The following is a 16,200-nucleotide window of genomic DNA, read 5'->3' as shown; positions in this document are numbered from 1 at the left end:
ATTTGATGAACATTTGGTAGAGTTGCCAAGACTTTAGACCTATCTAACCTACTGCCAATTATAAGGTAGACATATTTTGTTCATAAACTTAACTCAACTCAAATTTACAATGAAATATGTAGATCTTCCAAAGATGTGATGTTTATATAGCTTTATACATAAGCACCATGAATATACCCATCATAAATTGTTTTGACTCTTGCTTAAGAGTTGATATACTTTCCAAAAAAATAAGCTCTAAGTTATTTTCAATGAAAATTGTTTTATTAAAACTCACATAGGATATGTCTGTCCTATTATTATCCTTATCTAAAGCTCTAGGGTTTCCTTCCCCTTTTCAGCACCTAGATATAATCAGATCAGATCAATACTTTCACGAGTTTACTAACTCGCAGAAAACTCATAAAACTTCTAACTGTGCATACATTTAATTCTACGAAATACAGTAAAATTTAATGGAACCATGTTAGATGTAGACATTTTAATGATGTCAATAAGCTATGAATGATTTTATTTCAATCTTGTCTCCATGCATGAAAATTTGAGGCAGTTTCAAGATACACGAATACTTTGTATACAAGTAAGATCATTACAGTCCATAATACTGGAGAGAATTGCATAAGATTGTCAGAAAGAGAGTGATGCCACTAGAAAAAATATGGACAAGGTGTTTAGAAATCAAAACTGAGGTCAGATTATTGCAGGTTTGGAAAAATCCAGTTATTGGCACCACCATCAGGTTATATAAACCAAAAATCTGAGCATGGTCCCTTCCACTTCCTTCCCATCCTTTGCTTTACATGTTCAAGAAGCAGGAGATCTGTGAAATGAATGTGTAAACCTTTGAGATTAAACTTTTGCTATTTTCCTTTCCCACACCCTGATCTAACCCATAGCTCCTACCTTTCATTCATACATGTTGACTCTAACCCATTTTCTAAGTTAGATTACAATACAAACCTGACTAGATCAGTCCTTTTAAAAGTCCCATTATTGAGTGAAAAGGTGACATTGTCCATAAATAAATGGGCTCATAGCCGGGCATTGCTGGCTCACGGCTGTAATCCTAGCTACTCAGGAGACTGAGATCTGAGGATCGCGGTTCAAAGCCAGCCCGGGCAGGAGAGACCATGAGACTCCTATCTCCAATAAATACCACCAGAAAACGGGAAGTGGTGCTTTAGCTCAAGTGGTAGAGCGCTTGCCTTGAGCTAAAGGACAGCACCCAGGCCCAGAGTTCAAGCCCCATGACCTACCAAAAAAAAAAAAAAAAAAAGAAATGGGCTTATTACCTGACTTGTGGAAATATAACTTCTGTATATCACCTTTATAATAGCAATATCTTTTTTTATTGTGAAAATACTGTACAGAGGGGTTACAATTACATGGGCAAGATAATGAGTACATTTCTTATCAAGCATTGTAGCCTCCTCCTTGGTTTCTCCTTCCCATTCCATCCTTCCCCCACCCCCACAACCAACCCTCCTCCCCCCACAACCAACGTTGTAAAGTTCGTTTTCGACATGACGACTTGTACGTCTCATTGTTGCAATGGTTCCACCTGTATCCCTATTTAAACGATTTGTTTTTTCCCTTCTCCTCCACAAATTATAACAACATCAAATACAGTGAAAGCAGGGGTTATACCATGGGGGAGGGACATACAAAGCAACAAAGAAATCACCTTATAAATGTGTTAGAAACAATCGCATGAAAGAAAAAAACATTTGAATATATATCTTAGGGTTCATTTCCCTAACATCACTTTATTTGACCTTTTCTGCTTGACTCAGACATATACTAGTTATTGCAAATAAGGGAAACCAGGGGACCTATGTTTCTTTGGACCTGGCTTACTTGACTTAATATAATTTTTTCCAAGTCTTCCTATTTCCTAACAAATGGGGCAATGTCATTCTTTCTGATGGAGGCATAGAATTCCATTGTGTATTTATAACACATTTTCTTGATCCATTCATCTACTGAGGAGCATCTGGATTGGTTCCATATCTTAGCTATGGTAAATAAGGTTGCAATAAACATAGTCGTGCTGGTAGCTTTAGTGTGGTCTTGTTTGTGATCATTTGGGTAAATGCCCAAAAGTGGGATTGCTGGGTCATAGGGGAGCTCTATGTGGAGTATTTTAAGGAACCTCCATATTACTTTCCAAAGTGGTTGAACAAGTTTTCACTCACACCAACAATGAAGTAAGATTCCCTTCTGTCCTTATTCCCTCCAGCATGTTGTTATTAGAGTTCTTTATTATAGCCATTCTAACTGGGGTGAGGTGGTATCTCAATGTTGTTTTGATTTGCATTTCTTTTATGGCTAGAGAGGTTGATCATTTCTTCATGTATCTATTGGCCATCCTTCTTTCCTCTTCAGAGAAGTTTCTCTTTAAGTCATTTGCCCACTTTTTATTGTGCAGTTGTTTCTTTGAGGATTTGTTGTAGGGGGATTTAATTTTTTGAGTTCCAGGTACATTTTAGATATGAGACCCTTGTCTGTTGTATGGCTAGTGAAGATCTTCTCCCAATCCGTGGGCTTTATATTGATCTTGCTAGCTATGTCCTTTGTCATGCAGCTTCATGCAATCCCATTTGTCCAACCTTTCTTTGATTTGTTGTGTTTCTGGGTCTCTATTAAGAAAATTTTGGCCTGCGCCAAGGAGACCTAGGGTTTCTCCTATTCCACCCTGTAATGTTTTCAGAGTGTCAGCTTTGACTCTGAGGTCTTTGATCCATTTGGAGTTGATTCTGGTGTTGGGTGATATATAAGGATCTAGCTTTAGTTTTCTACAAGTAGTTAGCCAATTTTGCCAGCATCATTTACTGAAGAGGCTGTCTTTCTTCCATTCTAATTTTTTTGGCTCCCTTATCGAAGATTAGATGGCTATAGGTCTGTAGGTTCATTTCTGGGTTTTCAATTCTATTCCATTGGTCCTGAGGTCTGTTCTTGTGCCAGTAGCAAGCTGTATTGATTACTATGGCTTTCTAGTAGAGTTTGAATTTTGGTATTGATATTCCTCCAGCACTGTTCTTTCAGTTGAGGATCATTTTTGCTATGCAGGATCTTTTATTGTTACATATGAATTTTTGGATTGCCTCTTCTATTTCCTTGAAGAATGAGGTTGGAATATTGATAGGTATCGCATTAAATTTCTAGATAGCCTTGGAAAGTATTACCATTTTCACGATGTTGATCTTTCCAATCCAGGAGCATGGGAGTTTTTGCCACTTTCTAAGTTCTGTTTTTATTTCCTTTTTCAAGTTTTTAAAGTTTTCATCATAGAGTTCCTTCACTTCTTTGGTTAATTCCTAGGTATTTTATTTTTTGTGGGGCTATTAAGAATGGAGTTGCTTTCCTAATTTCAACCACACTTTTCTCATTGTGGCATACAGAAAAGCTATTGATTTTTGAGGGTTAATTTTATGCCCTGCTACTTTGCCACATTTTGAATCAGCTTGAGTCATTTGGGAGTGGAGTCTATGATCATGTCATCTGCAAAGAGGGAGAGTTTTATTACTTCTTTCCCTATTTGGATCCCCTTTATGTTTGCATCTTGTCTTATTGCTGTAGTGAGGCATTCAAATACTAGATTGAAGAGAAATGGAGAGAGTGGACATCTTTGTCTTGTTCCTGAGTTAAGAGGAAATGGCTTTAGTTTTTCACCATTAAGTATAATGCTGGCTGTAGGTTTGTCATATACAGCCTTATAATAGCAATAACTTTTTAAAATCCCTTTTTTTCTCAGAATCTTCATGTAATTTTGAAACTAGAACAATAACTACCCCTTGCTGTATTTGCCCATGACCTAAAATCTAAGGGCAATGACCTTGGGGTAATATCTTATAGACCTGGTGCCCTTCACTCCTAAAAACTGCCATTTAGGGCTGGAATTTTCTACCTGTACCACAGCCTCCACTGAGAAGCATTTCCAAAATTATTCAGTAACTTCATCTACCAATTTAAAATGCCTGAAAACTATTCAACCCTAATAAGATTCTGTATTGCATACTATAATAATAATAAATATAATTGTAGAGATAGGGTTTTAATACCTCTTCTGCCACTAGAATATAAAACCCTTGTTGTGAAAAACTGCTTTATTTAATACTATATTCTCAGATATTAGCACAGTAGTATACAAATGTTGGGAGGACGGGTGTAGTTCAGGGGTAGAGGTTTAGTGTACCTAAAGACGTAAGTTCAATCACTGCCCTCGCCATCTAATGCAAATGTTGATTGAAGAACAATTGAACATATGAGTTAAATGACCAGATCTTGGAAATGGTGGATTATAGATAGATGATAGATACATATATAGGCAGATATGTAAATACATACATACATACATACATACATACATTAATTGATGCATAGGTAGATGCATAGATTTATAGATACTTATGGATAGAGTTAGATATAGTTTTCCTCTTTCTAAAAATCTGTGTATCATAAATATTTACATATACAACTGGTACTTTATAGATATTATAGGTACTATGACCTCACTTAGACTTGGAAACCCTAAAATGTAAATCAAATTAAGTCTTACAAGAGTTTTAGGTTGAAGTTTCTAAAATAATCTTATAAAATCTCTTAACAGTTTTTAATGATTTCTATAGTTATTAACTATATAATACTTTAAGGCATTATTACTTCATATTAATAGTCTTATAAAATTTTATAAAATAAAGTCACTTTTGTGTCTCTGTTTTTCTTTTTAATCTAAACACTTTTATTTCTTGCATCAGACACATAAACAAAAAATGTTATGGTCTATGGGTGGTCAAGAAAATATCCTCGTCACTTTCAAAGAAAGGTTTGGGTAGATTCCAAACCATCAAAGGTAATAAATCAAACCAAGGCCTTCTCTCCTTGGCCTCCAGCTAGCCCCACTCATCTTCTTTTCTTTGTCCTCTTTCTTTCTTCATTTTTTAAAGTTTTGAAATATCTCCATATGTTAACTTCTTTCTTTGTATTATTATCTTTAGTTGTAAAAAGAAGTTGCCATTTAATAAAGTAGTTTATGAATACTCTTGTTTCTCGCTTTTCAGACTTTGCTCAATTCATTTAGAATATACATATATGAATACATTAATACATATAATATTGTTATTAACATTTTCTATGTAGCTCCTAAGAGTATATTTTGAAGATTAATGTTAACAAAATAGATCTTCATATTTTTAAATTATTGTCTGCTATAGCTTTATATAGTCATAAACCATTTTATTTTCTTTCATGTAAAAGCATGAATAGAAATTTTTAAACATTTATGTCTATTATTTCTGGGGATTTTTTATTTCCTTTTTGTACTATACTAATACAGTTGTACAAATGGGTTTCAATTCATTATGTGAGTTTATGATACAATTCATTTTTAGCTCTCCCATGTCTTTCTTATGAAGGATGTGTGAGTGAGAGTTTATATACATACACACATTTTTAACATCTTTGAAATGTAGACAATTTGACTGTTACAGAATATATGGAAAAAAATCATCATGTCTTCGTAGAAAGGGAAACTATGGGAAAGTAGGCAATAATTTAATATTCAGTGTATTGGGAGGAAAATTTCCAAAAGTTGCCAAAGAAAGTCAAAATGATTTTTTAAAGCAGGGATTTAATTTAGGGAAAATATTTTCACAGGGATTAACAGTTGGTGAATATTCATTTTGTACCCCTCAATATTAGTATTCACTTAGTTCATTGGTGAGTATTCACTTTCTTTTCACTTAGTTTAGGAGTTGCTAAGCTAGGTGCAAAGAAAAATTTGTACTTACCTTTGAGAATTAAGATACAGTTAAGATTTTCCTTTACACACTCATGAAAGTCTAACTTAGAAACTCACAGAGGAAATGAACAATAGAACACACCTTAGAATTAACCACTCCAATGGGTAATTATAGTACGGAAAACCTTGAGAGGATTCCTCGGGAGAAGCTTTCTGAAGACATGAATTTTAAAACAGGTTTGGAAGGAAAGGATGAATTAGCAGGAAAAATTAGGAAGTTCATTCAGGTGTAGATGATTTTTCATAACTATTTCTTGCCTCAGTGATTTGATCTTACAGGAAAAAATAATTATCAAAGAGACCAATAAAAGTATTTATGTAAGAAAACTCTTTTTTTGTTCTGCTTCAAAATAATAGTTGAAATCTGGAGAAACAGCTGCCAACATTGCAAGAGAGCTGGCTGAGCAGACAAGAAATCATTTGAATGCCGGAGACATCACCTACTCAGTTCGGGCTATGGACCAGCTGGTGGGCCTTCTTGATGTCCAACTTAGGAACTTGACTCCAGGTGGCAAGGACAGTGCAGCTCGAAGCTTGAACAAGGTAAGGACTTCAGGGGAGTTATCCTCAAAGTTTAGTGAGGTTTAGTGGCCAGCCTGCCCTACTTCATTTTGCTTCCTTGTGTAGAACCTCATGATTCTAATGAGAACCAATACTCAACAGTAGCTGGCCTAACTATTTCATTATAATAATGGCACTCTTTGACTTTTAATCTAAGGTAACTGTGTATGGAAATGTCTTCTTATTAAGTTTGCACTTGCACTTCACTTTCCATGGTAGCTATTCTATTTTTTATGCTGAATTGTGGTAAGTGGAGTGTGCATGAATGCAATTTAGTTTCTTTTCCCTTCAAATGTTTATAGTGAAATGATTGACAATAAACTAAGTTTCTAATCAACAAGTAGACTCTTGGAAAATGTTAGCATGAGAATATTCGTATTCATTACAGAATTTTAAAGTGAGGTATTTGTAACCTAATATTAATTAAATAAATTCAAGTATCTAAATTATTTTACTGTTAAAAACTTTTAGTAACTACATTTATTTTGTTTTTGGATTACTCAGACTTTACATTAAAATTTAAAGTGTTTAAATATATTTTAGCAAATAAGTAACAATAATTTGACCTTTGAATTTTAGGAATAATATACTTTATTAATTTTGTTTCCATTTACACAAAGCCTTTTTTGTAAAAGTATTTATGTAAATATATATTTTTACATATGTTTTTATATAATTTACTCTTGTAACAAAATATCCCATAGCGGGTGGCTCACCCCTGTAATCCTAGCTACTCAGGAGGCTGAGATCTGAGGATCATGGTTCCAAGCCAACCCGGCAGGAAAGGCTGTGAGACTCTTATCTCCAATAAACTACTAGAAAACCAGTAGTGGTGCTGTGGCTCAAGTGGTAGAGCACTCTCCTTGAGTTGAAGAGTACAAGGACACCACCCAAGCCCAGAGTTCAAGCCCCATGACCCACAAAAAAAAAAAAAAGAAAAAGAAAAAGCCATCACATGGTAAATTAACCTTCATGGTAAAATTTTTAAAAAAATTTAGAATGACTATTACTATGTTCAATTTACAACTTTTCCTGATTGGCATTTGTATAGTAGAGATTTCAATAAGTAACACTGAAGTTTTGAGCCTTGACTATTATCATCATCTTTCTGATTAAAAAAAAAAAGAATTTGTCAATGAAATTCTCATGTTCCTCTCCCCTAAATTTACTAAGAGGACTTTGAGACTGAAAGATAATTTTTGCAGACTTATTTTTAGTTTTTCTGTATCTTATTGGAGTAAGAATCTCACTCAAGACAGAAAATCTTTCAAAAGTAATGACTGTTCAACCTGGAAAAGCCAGATATTTTATCTGACAGATTAAGTTTTTTATGCAATTTTTACCTTCAGAAAAAAAGAGCACAATTTTAGTCTTTATTAGATTTGAATTATTAAAGCATCTTTTTATGCTGCTCGTAAGGGATTTTCAAAATTTTTAATTTATCTTATTTTTTCAGTGTTTCTTGATAGAATCCCAAGGAAGGCCACTATGGACTGCCTAGATAATCTGTGTCTGCTGTGATTTTAATGTGTTATTACATGGGCTGGATGCTATTAATGAATTTTGCTGCCAGCTATTGTTATCAAAAAGAAGTAGAAGCAGCGATTTCTATTAATCGTACACATCGCTAACATGATTTGTTATATCCATACTTTGTATCTTTATTTAAAAATGGTGTTGATGTCTATGAATATCAGGTAAAGCTGGCAATTAATGTCACTTTCTAACTGGCTACAGCTAATCAGCTTGCCTACTCTAAATATCAAATAACTACATAATGGGCAAATTTCCATTTCTGAAGCTTTTTAATGCTCTCTTTTGTTTCCCATTTGGCTCCTTTCAGTTGTTTATATAATGGTTTGTCATACATTAATTTGCATGTTGGGGTTCTGAGGTGGGAGGGCAAAGGTTATTCTAGTGCTTGCTGGCTTCCCCCTCATTTCCTGTGTTTCCCTCTTCCCCTGAGGCAGTTATAACCCATCAGGTTTGCAAAGTCAACTGCGTACAAATCAATTGCATTCCACATTGAAATTCTGGAGTAGTTAGAGTCCTGAGAAACAGTGATTGTGGAGTCAGTGATCCAAATGACAGCACTGGCAATTTACTTGCATTCATTCCTCCCTTAATTCTTTAGAGGAGTAACTGCTGCATCCTCCTTGCAGAAAACATGAATTAGAGTTGGGGCAGTATTAGCTACACAAAGCATCAGAGTTACTGCTTCTTAAAATTGGATGATTATCTATTTTAGCAATGAAGGCTATTGAATCAGGAACAAAAAAGCTGTAGGGAAGAAGAGGAAATCCCACAATCAAATTTATAAAATTTGGGTCGCTTATTTAAGTAGGATGAATAAACTGTTATAGATTATTCATTTTAGCACCAGAAACAAAAATGTTTGGGACTGAATATGAGCTGCTTTCAACTGTTTGTCCAGAAAAAAGCATCATTCTGTATGCATACAAACAACAACAACAAAACAGGCTTCTTATTCCCCAAAGTTGTTAAATGTATTATTTTACTGTTCGTCAAAATAGTCAAAAGGAATTCTTCAAGAAATAAAAGAAGTGACAAGTCAGGATATGAATCACATTTCTTTTTTTTTTTTATTAATTTATCTCTTATTTGTTGCTTTGACTCAAAAAGTCATAATAAATGGACATTTCTACTTTTCTGGTACAAAGAATTTTTGTATGTATAAATGGACCCATATAATGTGGTGCATATTAACCATCTTATTGTCTCAAAGCCTCAAATTATCTGTTGTGAAAAAAATTCCAAACTTTTGGCATAATTTGCTTACATTCTTATGTCTTGTGATCCATTAATTAATAACTAACTTGATGTGAAATGGTATTATTTCAAGTGGATGAAGTGGATTGACTTTTACTAATTTCTACTAAATGATTCAAAGTTTCTTCCAATCCTTAACAGCTTTCTGCCATCTAGTTTTCCCTTGAGTTGTTGTCAAAGGTTATTGGCTACCATATTTCAAGACACTGATTGCATTTTGCTGTGGCTTAGCTTTCATTTTCTTTGAGAAAGTAGTGAATGAAAATGAAGGTGTTTTGTGTAGATGCGTTCTTTTATTTTTCTTGTTTTCTTCTGTCACTAACTTGTTTTTTCTATTCTGTGTTTAATCTGCTGTCTTAATGGATTCAGCTTCAGAAAAGAGAGCGCTCTTGCAGAGCCTATGTCCAGGTACTTTCTGCGTTTTTATAAATGTGTTAAGTGGTTGGATTGTCTGTGCTCCATTTGAACTAATGGAATTTCAGGGAGGGTTTGAAGGGTGGGAATGGAAAGAATTAAGAGAGGGTATATGCAAAAAAGAAATATGGCAATGCCAGATTATCTTAAATGTAGACTAAGCAGGTGGTGTAACTTGAGGTGGAAAAATTTTGATGATCCATAAGAGGTGAGTTGGGTCCAATATATAAATCTCTCATTTTATCACAGAAGTTAGTATCTGATTATTTCATATATACACTGAGACTCAGGCCATTCAGAAATAACACTCATTCAAAGTCAGACAGGGCAAGAAATAGTCCAGGATTCTTGATGTATAGTATCATACTTCTAGTCTAAAATGGAACTGTTTATTGGCTTAAAGCATGTGTTGATTATCTTACTCTCCTTGAAAAAGTGATTATCCCAAAGTAAAGTATCTTTTGTCAAATTGACATTTTTGTTCCCCTAAGCAGTAAACATTCCTCGGTTTAGTGTGAGGGAGCAATCCCAAAAGGGAGCTCTCTGTTTCTCTGGAGAATTAGTGTGTATGCACGTGTGTGTGGTGTGTGTGTGTGTGTGTGTGTGATTTCTTTTAGTTTTGGAGGTTTGTGTGTGTGTGTGTGTGTGTGTGTGTGTGTGTGCGTGTTTTGTATTTGTGATTGTTTTCTTTGGTTTTACAAACAAAAAATGAAAGGGAAAGGGGCTATTACTGTCTGACTCTAAAGTTTCTGTAGCATGTACATACTATCACATATTTGATAGATGTGATGTATAGATATGTCCACAAGAACCAAGTTAGTGATTGTAAGGTTGGCAGTATAAAGACTATACATTAGTCAGGTGCTGGTGGCTCAGGCCTGTAATCCTAGCTACTCAGAAGGCTGAGATCTGAGGAGACCGGTTCAAAGCCAGCCCAGGGCAGGAAAGTCTGTAAGACCCTTAGCTCCAATTAACCTCTAGAAAACTAGAAAATTGTGAAGATCACAGTACAGTAAATGTTTTCATGAATAAACATACCTCTCTATTACATATAGTCATTTGCTGAGGGCTGACAAACTTTTCCTTCCATCTGCCCCAATGTAAAATGTCTTCCATGAAATCCTTCGTCAAAAATACATTAATATAATATATATAATTTATGCTTATATATATAATTTATATGTGTGTGTATATATATATATATATATATATATATATATATATATATATATATATATTAGTGAATGATACAAGCCCAGGCTCTGCTCTGGGATTTTACTGTCTAAAGGACAATCTGGACGAATATGTTAGTGCATCAGAATCCTCAAAGAGTTAAAACCAAGGGTGAGAAGGTCCATCTTTCCTGTTACATTCTCATTCTGAAAATACTCTAAAGGCCAGTTATTTTATAGATAGCCAAATTTGTCTGGCATGTGTTGATTGTATGAGGGAGTAAAGATACTTTTCCCCCCATTCACCATGAATCTCATAGCAGAGACCATTGTCACAAAAGACAGATTAAAAAGAGAAAAACACACATAGTTGTTTACTAGAAATTTTGTGTGACACACTGACATTTAGACTGAAAACATGGAAAAACAACCAGGGAAATGCATATTTTGATGAAGATCAGAGCAGTCAGGAAGGAGCACATTTGGGCTGAGATGTCATAAAATGGTAATAAACTGGGGAAATTAAGCAAGGACTATTTGCTTCTATTCCTGTTGCCATCTCTTTGGCTTCTTTCTTTTCATATAGGTAGGTTACTTGTAAACTGAAAATACTGTGGTCTGCTTCAGAGTTTACTATATTTGTTTCAAGGGAAAAAGAGAAAAAAAGGTCAGAGTAACCTTTCTTCCTTTTTTATTTTCTTAAAGGGCATCATGTCACATTTTGGCACAGAGCAAGCCTGGCCCTGATCAATTCTGGCTACACTACTTTTACCCTCAGTTTTGATTAATTTTGTTTTTAAATCTGAACAATTAAGCATACACACACACACACACACACACACACACACACACACACACACACACAGGAGAGAGAGAGAGAGAGAGAGAGAGAGAGAGAGAGAGAGAGAGAGAGAGAGAGAGAGAGAGAGAGAAATAAAAAATTGTCTTGTGAATTTTATTCTGAACTTGAAGCCATTAGGATGAGGAAAACAAAGATGTTTTTAAAGGGAAAAAATAAATATTGTGAGAAAGATTTGGAAGATTTGCTTTTAATTTATATTTTACTTTATAAAACAATGAGTGTTTTTATATAAGAAAGTGTTGTCTAAAGATTTGAAAGGAATTACTTTTCAAGGCATGCATACATCCTTATACAAACTATGCTCAGTGTAAGTAATAGAGAAATTATTCTCCAAGAGAGAAAGCTGGAGACCATTTTGGATTGTTTTCTATTGCAATCTTTGCTATCGTTTTAATGGGACCTTTGGGATAATCAGCCTTTTGGTATTTAAGTCTATGAAATGCATGGTCATTCAGACATGAATCTCTGATGGAAAATTAATTGCACAGTTTGTTCAATGGTTGATTTCCTGGTGTTATAACTGAATGCCTGTGAATAAATGTTTCAACTATTGACTAACTATCTGATAAGACTGAATAGAGATAGAACATTGGTGAAGCAAACTACTCTACTTGATAATGCCCAGCACCATTTCTCATCATTTTTATGTAGATTGCTGGCCCATGAAATTTCAGACATATATACTTTAAGCCTTAATTTATTTGAGTCATAAAGACGAATTTCTTGTTTCCTATTGTTCCTGAACAGTTAGAACTATGAATGAAATTGGAGTGAGAAACCATGGAAGGTCTTTAGGCCTTAAGCTTGACCTAAGATGATTATTAGTCATTAGGAGTTTCTTGAAGAAAGGGCCTTTTCAAAACATAAGCAATGATTCTTTTGGGGTTGACTTTGATTATCCATTAATTAGAGGGCTAATCTATTTTATGAATTATTTAGATCCATCATTTATATTTTCTTTCTTCTATCTTTGGTTTATTTTGCCCACAAGTAGCAGCAGACAAAATCTGAACTGACTGTGCTCAGTTATAACTGACCTGTAGGTACTCTTAATATGAGTTTTTAAAAAATTACATAAATCTCATAGAAGCGATTATATTTATAACCCAAGATTTGTAACAAATACAAAAGGAGTCCAGAATAATTTTTGTTATCTATAATTATACTATAGGAAAATTTTTACTCTGACTACAGTAAGATAAAAATTGAAATGTCATAATAAAACATTATTACCATGCCTTGTACATAACATTTTTGTTTCAAAAGAGAGTTTTAACTTTTATGTGGAGAGCAAGATTGTGCTTACACAAACATATTAAATAAGCTACTATGGTATAATATTACACAGAAGGATCTTAGGGATAAAGAAGAGTTGAAGGATACCTAATGGTATGACAAGATTACCTGATTAAAACTAATGGCACAGACACTCAGACACTGCTTTACTGACATATACCAACATTATGATTAAGAAAAGAAATGGTTTTCATTAAAAATATAATTGCTAAACAGAATTGTGTGGTTATCATTGTAGGTTTTCGTTTGTTTGTTTCAGACAGGATATCCTTGTGTAGCCTAGACTGGTCTCCAACTTGAGATCCTTCTGGCTCGGATTTTTGAGTGCTAGGATTATAAGTGTGCTCCATAAGGCACAGCAATTAGTGTACATTCATAAGTTAGTATAAACTTAATAGGGATAATCTATGATATCATCATTTAAGTTTTTAACTTACAGACTTGAAAATGATGTCTAGAAAGGGTGTAATGACTTTCATAAGACTGCACAATAATAACTGAGGAGATCTTAAACTTGAAATGGGGTCATCCTGATTTGAGAAACTTAGGCTTCTAAGCCCTCAGATACTACAATAGTAGATATGGCTCCATTATTTGGTAGGAAGAAAGAGAATGTATAATTTGGCTAAATATTTGTTGATTTTTTACAGTATTTCAGAAATAGAACAGGGTAAAACATTTGCTTTTTTTTCGTTCTGATGATCAAGTATAGCTGTTTGATAATTATTTTGCAGTTACATCAAGGTCATATATAAATATGATTTGCTTGAAGTCTTTTTTATGTTCAAAGGAAACATTGACTAAAAGTTATTATCTTAGCTAGGCACTGGTGGCTCTTACTTGTAGTTCCATCTACTCAGGAAATTGAGATATGAGGATCATAGTTCCAAGCTAGAAATGTCAGGAAAGTCTGTGAGCCCTTTGTTTTCAATTAGCCACTAAAAAGTCAGATGTGGAGTTTGGCTCAGATGGAGTGCTAGCCTTGAGTAAAAAAGCTCAAGGATAGCACCCAGGTCCTGAATTCAAGCCCAAGCCCAACACACACACACACACACACACACACACACACACACACACACACACACACACACACAGACACACACACACACACACACACACACACACACAGACACACACACACACACACACACACACACAACTTTATTATTATCTTAAGAGAAGAACAAGATCCAAAGGGAGGAAGTATGAAATTGTTTTGCAAAGTGGCTTTAACTTATTTCAGATCCACCAATAATATATAAGGGCTCCATTTTCTCCACATCTTCACCAAGACCTGCTATTATTATGCCTTTTTCTTTGCACCCATGATGGTATATGTGAAATATAGATTTGCACTCTCTGTTGATGGGTTGCAGGTAGGGGAAGGTTTTGAAGTTAGTCCATGAACTAGTAAACAAGCTACTTTGTGTAAAATATTACACAAAGGGATCTTAGGGATAAAGAAGAGTTGAATGGTATGGCAAGGTTATCTGATTAAAACTAATGGCACAGACACTGCTTTACTGACATATATCAACATCATGATTAAGAAGAACAAATTTTTTTATTAAAAATAGAATTATTAAGCAGAATTGTGTGGTTTTCATTGTGAAGAGCATAGATTTTTGTTTGTTTCTCTCTTTCTCTATCTCTGTCTTTCTCCCTCTCTCTCTCTCTCCGCCCATCCCTCCGTCTTTCTTTCATCTTGAAATAGAATTGTTCTGATTATTGTTAAGCTCACAATATATTCCTAGAAAACCCTCATATCAATTTGGAGGTCTAATTTGCTTGTTTCATATGAACTATATAGATCTAGTGGGATGACTCTGTTTTGGTTTTGATTTGGTTTCTACAATGCTTGAAGTTGAAGCCAGGGACTTCCAGTAGGCAAGCATGAGGTTCTACCACTGGGCCACACTCCCAGTCCAAGTATCTGTGGTTTTAATGAGAACCTAGGAGAATAATATAACCTCAATGTTCTTAAGAACAACTGCCTTCCTGTCAGGAATTTGCCCTTGTATTTTTTTTGACATTTGAATTTCAAAATACTATCCTTTAAATATTAGTGTTTGTTATCATTGCTCTCTTCTTTAGAAAGATCTATTAATTATTATTAGTGTTCTTCTTTACTCAGTTCTAAAGCAGGAACATTTATATATTTGATCAATGGGAATGTATTATATTTTAACATTATTATAATTATATAATATGTATGCAATGCATACATTTTGTTCTCGAAATCTCAAGGGTTGCATGTAATGTCTAGAGATAATACAATATAGAAAATATAAGTATATCTCATTATTAATGTAAAGTCTTTGACTCATTAGATTGGAAGTTGCTATTGCCTGCATAACTAGGCTTCCTTCCTTCCTTCCTTCCTTCCTTCCTTCCTTCCTTCCTTCCTTCCTTCCTTCCTTCCTTCCTTCCTCCTCCCTTTCTTCCTTTCCTTCCTTCCTTCCTTCCTCCTCCCTTTCTTCCTTTACTTCCTTCCTATTTCTCCCACCTTCTTTTTTCTTTTTCGTTCTTCTCCTTTTCATCTCTTTCTCTTTCTTCCTTTCCCTTTTTTCTTTCATGTTGAATTACAGTTGATCTAAGTGTTTAAGCTTATGAAACATCACTAGCAAGCCCTCTTATTTCAGTTGAAAATATAATTTGCCTATTTTATTTATTTGATTTTGGTAATCTAATAGAAATGTCTATCATACATATCAGCAATACAAACCAGTCTCTATCTTAGACTATAAAAACCTCACCTTGTAGTCAAAAAACAAAAAATAATCAGGAAATTGCTAACTGAGCACATGTATGTACTAATAGGATCAACATGGATGCTATAACAGGACATGTAACAGGCAAAAGTCCCTTCTTACTCTTCTAGGGTGAAGTTCTAGGTTATGAAAATGACAATATGTTATCTATTGTGTGAATATAGGGTGGCAGATAATGATAAATGCTAATGAGAAAATGAAACAGGAAGTAATATTTGAGTGAACTCTGAAGGAGATGAAGAGATCAACTCTGCAGATTTGCAAGAGAAATAGGCAGCAGGGAACAGGCAGTTCCTGACATGTAAATGTGCCTCTTGGAGATAGAGGAGCATCTTGCAAGTGAAGGAAAATGAAAGCAAGCAGAGTAGTAGGGAATGAGTGTTGGCTTGTTTTTTGTTTTTTGTTTTAGTGTAACAAGGGCACATACTCTGAAGAACCTTTATAAGAATTGCAACTTTTAGGATGAGACACCCAGGAAACCACTACCAGTTTCTGAGCATGACATGGGCTGATGACTTTTAAAAGTAGAGTATA

The 16,200-nt window shown here is 34.4% G+C and overlaps 1 protein-coding gene across 25 annotated transcripts in view; it reads left to right on the top strand.

Annotated features, from left to right (window-relative positions):
* Adgrl3 (adhesion G protein-coupled receptor L3) overlaps positions 1 to 16,200 on the top strand; it is a 735,816-nt gene that overhangs the window by 571,964 nt on the left and 147,652 nt on the right. For 21 of the 25 annotated variants that reach the window (XR_011369974.1, XM_070012589.1, XM_070012578.1 and 18 more), the window contains 2 exons: positions 6,158 to 6,343; positions 9,521 to 9,559. Coding sequence is in view for 24 of the 25 variants with exons in the window: in XM_070012589.1 (XP_069868690.1) it covers positions 6,158 to 6,343; positions 9,521 to 9,559 (225 nt within the window). In the remaining variant the exon portion in view is untranslated. The remainder of the gene's footprint in view (positions 1 to 6,157; positions 6,344 to 9,520; positions 9,560 to 16,200) is intronic. The other 4 variants (XM_070012580.1, XM_070012579.1, XM_070012576.1 and 1 more) reach the window with 1 other exon arrangement.

The sequence above is a fragment of the Dipodomys merriami genome, unplaced genomic scaffold, assembly GCF_024711535.1.
Source record: "Dipodomys merriami isolate MVZ:Mamm:240054 unplaced genomic scaffold, mDipMer1.0.p SCAF_9, whole genome shotgun sequence".
In the NCBI taxonomy this organism is placed as follows: domain Eukaryota; kingdom Metazoa; phylum Chordata; class Mammalia; order Rodentia; family Heteromyidae; genus Dipodomys; species Dipodomys merriami.
Note: the sequence above shows the minus strand (reverse complement) of the source record. Positions and strands in the feature narration are given on the sequence as shown.